At 35.9% G+C, this 8,796-nt stretch overlaps 1 protein-coding gene across 3 annotated transcripts in view; it reads left to right on the plus strand.

Moving 5' to 3' along the window:
* LOC106872620 (uncharacterized) overlaps positions 1-7,868 on the plus strand; it is a 126,542-nt gene extending 118,674 nt beyond the window's left edge. For all 3 annotated transcript variants that reach the window (XM_089362327.1, XM_089362328.1, XM_089362329.1), the window contains 2 exons: positions 1,932-2,033; positions 7,482-7,868. In XM_089362327.1, coding sequence (XP_089218453.1) covers positions 1,932-2,033; positions 7,482-7,592 — 213 coding nt within the window. In that variant the 3' untranslated portion in view covers positions 7,593-7,868. The remainder of the gene's footprint in view (positions 1-1,931; positions 2,034-7,481) is intronic.
* Positions 7,869-8,796: the final 928 nt, after the last annotated feature.

The raw sequence follows: 8,796 nt of genomic DNA on the forward strand, positions 1-8,796 counted from the left end.
TCCCTTACACTCACCCTCACATTCTCTTACACTCACCCTCACATTCCCTACACTCACCTTCACATTTCCCTTACACTCACCTTCACATTTCCCTTACACTCACCCTCACATTTCCCTTACACTCACCCTCACATTATCTTACACTCACCTTCACATTTCCCTTATATTCACCCTCACATTCTCTTACACTCATCCTTACATTCTCTTACGCTCACCCTCACATTATCTTATACTCACCCTCACATTATCTTACACTCACCTTCACATTTCCCTTACACTCACCCTCACATTCTCTTACACTCACCCTCACATCCTTACATTCTCTTACACTCACCTTCACATTCTCTTACACTCACCTTCACATCTCCCTTACACTCACCCTCACATTCTCTTATACTCATCTTCACGACATTCCCTTCTCACTTAGACACTATAAGCATCAACTTTGCTGCAAACTGAACCCCCCCACACTTTACACACACACAGTCAGACACACTAGGATTTGCTACAGAAGATTTAGCCCTTTTAGCATTCAGATTATTCCATCAAATGTAATGCTTATCTATTCAAGCAGTTTTGAATTACTCATGCATTACACTGTGTAACATAATTTCTGTTCTTGTGTAGCAGTTGGTATTCCCTATTTATTTATCCCTAGAAAGTATGAAAAATGGTTAGTAGGAACCACTGGGTTACTTTTGTGTCTGCGGCATGTGTAAGGACTTTCGAGCGAGATCGTTGCCAGTGCCCCTGGACTGGCACATAAAATACACCATTTTGAGCGTGGCCGTTGCCAGTACCGCCTGACTGGCCTTCGTGCCGGTGGCATGTAAAAAGCACCCACTACACTCTCTGAGTGGTTGGCGTTAGGAAGGGCATCCAGCTGTAGAAACTCTGCCAGATCAGATTGGAGCCTGGTGTAGCCATCTGGTTTCACCAGTCCTCAGTCAAATCGTCCAACCCATGCTAGCATGGAAAGCGGACGTTAAACGACGATGATGATGATGATGAAGGCGGAGGTTTTTGTTTTCAGTCATATTTGTTTATTTGTCCATGGACAAGATATCTCAAGAACCACTGGATGGATTGGGATGAAACTTTCAGAGATGTTTGGCCTCATGACTGGCACAAACCGATTAGATTTTGGGATCGATCTAGTACCGAACAAGGATCTGGATTATTTTCCGTTTTTTTGCTTAACTTTTGAGAGCGGTTGGGTTCATTTTTAGTATTCTCATCTGTGAGAGCAGTCGAGCTTATTTCAGATATTCTCATTTTAAAAATCATCTCTGGCTAATCGTTGAGAGGACATTGGTGTTGCCTTGGCGGAGGTTTGTGCTCCCTGAGTGCTCTTGTTATTATTACTATTAAGGTGGTGAGCTGGCAGAGTCATTAGCACGCTGGGCAAAATGTTTAGTGGCATTTCATCTGTTGCTACGTTCTGAGTTCAAATTCCGTTGAGGTCGACTTTGCCTTTCATCCTTTTGGGGGTCAATAAATGAAGAAGCACTGGGGTCAATTTATTCAACCAGTCCACTCCTCACAAATTTCAAGCCTCATTCCTTTAATAGAAAGGATTATTATTATTATTAGCATTGTTAGGGTGGCAAGCTATATGCTATGTTTTGTGTGTGTGTGTATGTATCATTCTGTGCATTTGTATGGTTTGCACTCCACCAACACTTAAAAAGTGGTGTTGGTTTGTTTACATCTCTTTAGCTTAGTTCAGCATAAAGAGACTGACAGAATAAGTGCCTGGTTTAAAAAAATAAATAAATACTGGGGTCAATTTGTTCAACTAAACTGTTCAAGGCAATGCTCCAGCATGGCCGTAGTCAAATGACCGAAATATGAAAATGAAAAAAAAAAACATATGTCATTGTTCCTTGTTACTTAATGAAGTGTTTGTTGTTTTATTTTCTTTCTACTAGGAACTTCTCTACAATAAACACCTTCACCTCAACGGTTCCAAGCTGGAGACCCTTGGTTTCAGCTGCCAAAAACCAGAGTTAACCATCGATTACATGAAAGAGGTGAGTTGTTGGGATCCTTTTTATTCGAACTTCTTTCCCTGTTTTCTAACTTTATCATACCCTTTTCTTATGCCCCTAAATATGAACAGGAGGCGCAATGGCCCAGTAGTTAGGGCAGCGGACATAGGATCACGGTTTCGATTCCTAGACCGGGCGTTGTGAGTGTTTATTGAGCGAAAACACCTAAAAGCTCCACGAGGCTCCAGCAGGGGGTGGTGGCGAACCGTGCTGTACTTTTCCACAACAACTTTCACTCTTACATATATATATATAAATAAATATTTATATTTATATATAAATAAATATATTTATATATATATAAATATATATTTATATATATATAATTATATATTTATATATATATAATTATATATTTATATATATATAATTATATATTTATATATATATAATTATATATATATAAATATATATTTATATATATATAACTGGGCCTCCTACTTAGATTGACATATGACGATGCATATCTAGATAGATACGACCTTAGAGATTTCTGCCCTAGTAGACGTCTAAGAGGTAGACCACCCACAATTACCTCTATGGCTAGGAAGACCCCTATAGAGAGATGGAGTGGATGGACCAGAGCCATACGGACCCCCACTAATATCCACCAGGTAAAGAAAATGATCGCACATGCACTAGGAGCTAGTATAAAGGTCACCCTAAAAGGCCACACCTTTAAATTTAACAACAAATTATACGCCCAGGACGAGGGGGCAGCCATCGGGGTTAGTATCGCCGGTGATGTGGCCAATCTTTTCATGGTATGGTGGGACAGAAGGCTTAAGGAACGCCTGACACAGAACTCCATACTCGTGAATGTGTACTCTCGATATGTCGATGATATCAACTTAGTGGTAAAGACACCCCCACAAGAGAGTACCCCTGAAATAGAAATAGAAACTAAGACTATGGAGAGCATCCAGCAAATAGCTAACTCCATCCACCAGAGTATTAGAGTTACGATAGACTACCCTACTAAACACCCTAACCATAGATTACCTGTATTAGATACTGAACTCTGGCTAGAAACTAAGAACAATAAAACCAGAACCCTCCATTCACACTATACAAAACCTATGGCCTCCAAGTACCTGGCCCACCGGAACTCGGCTATTGCGGACAATGCCAAATTCAACATATATAAATATAAATATAAATAAATATATATATATATTTCTATATATATATTTATTTCTATATATATATATATATATTTCTATATATATATAAATATATATATATAAATATTTATTTCTATATATATATAAATATATATATATATATTTATTTATATATAAATATAAATATATATATATATATTTATTTATATATAAATAAATATATGTATATATATTTATATATATATAAATATATATATTTATTTATATATAAATATAAATATATATAAATATAAATATATTTATTTATAAATATATATAAATATATACATATAAATATATATATATATATTAGACAAAAGAAACAAGCTTGGAAGGACTGGAAGAACGGTGGTAGCAGGGAATTGTACCAATCTGCCAGAAGGGAAGCTAGGCGACAGGTTTATTTAGCCAGAGGGGAAGCAGATAAGAAAAGATTTGCCAATGTTCTGCGCTGTGAGGACCAAACACTCGAGGTATTTCGTGTTGCAAGACAGTGTAGGAGAGAAATGTGTTCGCATGGATGATGGTACGCTTGCACTAAATGAGGCTGCAAAGAAAGAGGTCTGGAGATGCCACTACAATAGATTGCTTAATAAAGAGAATGAATGGGAGAAAGAGAGTCTGCCGTATGTCGACCCAACATAGGGACCAACTATCCGAGTTGACAGTACCAGGGTAGATAAAGCAATTAAGAGTATGAAGACAGGGAAAGCCCCCGGCTCATCAGGAATCACTGTAGAGATGCTCAAAATATCTGGCAGTGTTGGCTACAGCCTAGTCACCCGTATTACGAACCAGGTGATACACGAAGGAGTCATACCCAATGACTGGTGTAGCAGCACCATATTCAACTGCTACATAGGTAAAGGTGACGCTTTAGATACAAATAATTACAGAGGCATCAAGCTGTTAGATCAGGTTATGAAAGTTAAGGAGAGGGTCATAGCCCAACTAATTAGGGAGCGAATCAATTTAGATGAGATGCAATTTGGGTTCGTGCCAGGTAAAAGCACCACTAATGCCATATTTCTAGCGAGACAGCTGCAGGAGAAATACCTAGCCAAGGATAAACCTCTGTACCTGGCCTTTGTTGACATGGAGAAAGCCTTTGACAGGGTCCCCCGATCCCTTATCTGGTGGTCAATGAGGTAACTTGGGATAGAAGAATGGTTAGTGAGAGCTGTGCGAGCCATGTACAGAGATGCTGTCAGTAAGGTGAGGGCTGGAAATGAGTACAGTAATGAATTCCGGGTAGAGGTAGGGGTCCACCAAGGTTCCGTCCTCAGCCCCCTCCTATTTATCATAGTCCTTCAGGTGATCACAGAGGAATTCAAGACAGGTTGCCCCTGGGAGCTCCTCTATGCTGATGACCTTGCACTAATTGCGCAGTCACTATCAGAACTAGAGGAGAAGTTTAAGGTGTGGAAGCAAGGACTAGAATCGAAGGGCCTTAGAGTCAACCTAGCAAAAACCAAAATCCTAATAAGTAAGAAGGTAGATAAAACACAAACCCCTTCAGGTAGATGGCCCTGCTCAGTATGTAGTAAAGGAGTAGGTAGTAACTCTATAAGATGTACCTGGTGCAAGCTATGGACACATAAGAGGTGCAGCAATATCAAAGGCAGATTAACTACAAAGTTAGTCTTTGTATGTGGCAGATGTTCAGGTGCAATAAACACTGTAAACAAACAGGAAACAACTTCTATCTCATTCCAGGGAGAAAAACTAGAGGTAGTTGATAGCTTCCGCTATCTGGGTGACCAAGTTAGTAGTGGGGGTGGGTGCGCTGAAAGTGTAACTGCTAGAATAAGAATAGCCTGGGCCAAGTTTAGAGAGCTCTTACCTCTGCTCGCGACAAAGGGACTCTCACTCAGAGTAAAAGGCAGACTGTATGACGCATGTGTACGAACAGCCATGCTACATGGCAGTGAAATATGGGCTGTGACTGCTGAGGACATGCGTAAGCTCGCAAGGAATGAAGCCAGTATGCTCCGTTGGATGTGTAATGTAAATGTGCATACCCGTCAGAGTGTAAGTATCTTGAGAGAAAAGCTGAACATAAGAAGCATCAGTTGTGGTGTGCAAGAGAGACGATTGCGCTGGTTTGGACATGTGGTGAGAATGAATGAGGATAGCTGCGTGAAAAAGTGCCACACCCTAACAGTTGAGGGAACCCGTGGAAGAGGTAGGCCCAGGAAGACCTGGGCTGAGGTGGTGAGGCAAGACCTTCGAACATTGGGCCTCACCGAGGCGATGACTACTGACCGAGACCTTTGGAAATGTGCTGTGCGTGAGAAGACCCGGCAAGCCAAGTGAGATTGTTGCCAGTGCCCCTGGACTGGCTCTTGTGCGGGTGGCACATAAGACGTACCATCTTGAGCGTGACCGTTGCCAGTACTGCCTGACTGGCCTTTGTAGGGTTTTCGAGCGAGATCGTTGCCAGTGCCCCTGGACTGGCTCTTGTGCGGGTTTGCACATAAAAGACACCATTTCGAGCGTGGCCGTTTTCATGCGGGTGACACGTAAGAGCACCCACTACACTCTCTGAGTGGTTGGCATTAGGAAGGGCATCCAGCTGTAGAAACTCTGCCAAATTAGATTGGAGCCTGGTGTTGCCATCCGGTTTCACCAGTCCTCAATCAAATCGTCCAACCCATGCTAGCATGGAAAGCGGACGTTAAACGATGATGATGATGATATATAAATATATAAATATATATAAATATATATGAATATATAAATATATATATATATATAAATAAATATATATATATATATATATAAATAAATCTATATATATATATAAATATCATAAATAAATCTATATATATATATAAATATCATAAATATATATATATATATATAAATATCATAAATATATATATATAAATATCATAAATATATATATATAAATATCATAAATATATATATATATATATAAATATCATAAATATATATATATATATATAAATATCATAAATATATATATATATATATAAATATCATAAATATATATATATAAATATCATAAATATATATATATAAATATCATAAATATATATATATATATATATATAAGTATCATAAATATATATATATATATATATATCATAAATATATATATATATATATATATATCATAAATATATATATATATATATATATATCATAAATATATATATATATATATATATATCATAAATATATATATATATATATATATCATAAATATATATATAAATATCATAAATATATAGGGATTGACAGTAACCTGCTTCTCCAAATATATATATATATATATATTTATATATATATATGTATATTTATATATATATATGTATATTTATATATATATATATATTTATATATATATATATATATTTATATATATATATATATATTTATATATATATATATATATTTATATATATATATATATATTTATATATATTTATTTATTTATGTGTTTCAGCCAAGTGGCTGCGGTCATATTTATATAAAAAGATACAAAGATAGAGTCGAGTCAGAAAATAAAAAGTTCAAAACTTACTTGCAGGGATGACGCGTGCGTTCGATCATGTAATACAAATAATAAATGAGTATATGCATATATATATAGTATTTCAACAGAAATATGGGAATGAAAGTGTTAAGTACAGATTTAGAGAGATTTAAGTGTGTGGGACTCAGAAAGCGCAGCCCCTGTCATTCATCTGTAAGTGAATTTGAGGGATTTGTTTGTGTATTGTCCAAGAGAGTGAGACACGAAACTATTTCGTTGATATGTCATTGACCAGAAAGAGGACAAGATACTAGACTGCTAACTTGGCATGTTGTTGACCAGAGAGAGAGGACGAGGTACTGGACTGCTAAGTTGGTATCGAGTTGACCACAGATAGGACAAGGTACTGGACTGCTAATTTGGTATTGAGTTGACCAGAGAGAGGACGAGGTACCGGACTACTAATTTGATATGTTGTTGACCAGAGAGAAAGATGACAAGATATTGGATTGTTAACTTGATATGTTGTTTGGATTGTTAACTTGATATGTTGTTGGCCAGAAAAAGCAAGGCACAAGACAGTCTCTTTTATGTTCTTGGCCAGAGAGAGAATGAGCTAGACTATTTCTTATATATTCTTGATGACTTGAGAGAAGGAATAAAATACAAGACAGAATTTGTTGTTTTTCAGACAGTAAATAGATATACTTATGTTCGTTTGCAAATTTTGATTAAAAAAAAAATTTTTTTATAACCATTTTACAGGTTCTTGAAGATTATCTTCACACCAGACTATTCCCACCATCACTTCTCTCTGATCAGAAACTATGGTCGAAACCAATTGAGGAAGAAGATGCTGAAGACAGTGGCCAGTAAGAAGTGGCAGAACAAAAGAAAAAATATATATATATTAGATTTCAATATGTGTGTGTGTATGTATGTATGTGAGAGAGAAAGAGAGAGAGAGAGAGAGCATGTATGTGTATGTGGGAGGTGATGGGGCAAAAAGGGATTAGGGAGGATTTTTCTTTCCCCACCCCTGCTTGTTTCAATTTTTTTCTTTTTTTTTTCGAAATGAAGCTATAAAACTGTAAAATTGCAAAAAAAGAAAAAAAAGAGAAGAAAACATAATCAATAAAACGAAAAAGAAAATGTGAAATACATCCCCCGCCAAAAAAGATTAAAATATAAAAAAAAAAAAAGTTCCCCCCTTTTCTGACCTCATCCTCCCCACCACGAAAAGAATAAAAACCAAAAAAAAAAAAATAAGATGTTCTCCCCTATTCACCTACCCACTTGGCACCCAACCCTCCGTACACCCTGCTGCCACGTAAAAAGAATGCAATTGAAAAAAAGAAACAAAAAAAAAACAAACAAAAAAAGATGGAAAACTCTTGCATTGATGATTCCAGTTCAAATCTCGCAAAATGTAGCCAATATCGCTTCTCACCTAATGTCAGCATCTATATGGTTAATATACATATATATATTGCTCACTGGTTGGTTTGTCAATTACAAATATATGAAAATATATATGTGTATATATATATATATATATATATATATATAAATGTGTGTATGTGTGTGTATTTATACACACCACAAACACATGCATGAATATATCTATATCTATCTATCTATATATATATATATATACACACACACACATAGAAATATACGCATACATATATATGCATATACAGGCACACACATATGAATGCACACACACACACACACCTACATGTATATATATGTGTATGTATGATATATATATATATATATATATATATGCGTGTGTGTGTATATACACACACACACAAATATCAATTCAACTTTCGAGATCTCCATTAATTAATTAATTTAAAAAATAAATATATATAAACGACGATGTGCAACATTAACGAAAGAAACAATTTTAACGACAAAATGTCTTCATTAATTATACATTTTAATGTTAAATCGCTTTCTTGTTTTTCTTATTTTTTTATTTATATATTTTTTTACAATCTTCTCCAAACTACCCCTGCCCCTGCTAGAGCATTGCTCAGAATTTCATACCCATTTTGTTGTTGTTATTGTT

The sequence above is a fragment of the Octopus bimaculoides genome, chromosome 14, assembly GCF_046866305.1.
Source record: "Octopus bimaculoides isolate indiv1 chromosome 14, ASM4686630v1, whole genome shotgun sequence".
Lineage (NCBI taxonomy): Eukaryota > Metazoa > Mollusca > Cephalopoda > Octopoda > Octopodidae > Octopus > Octopus bimaculoides.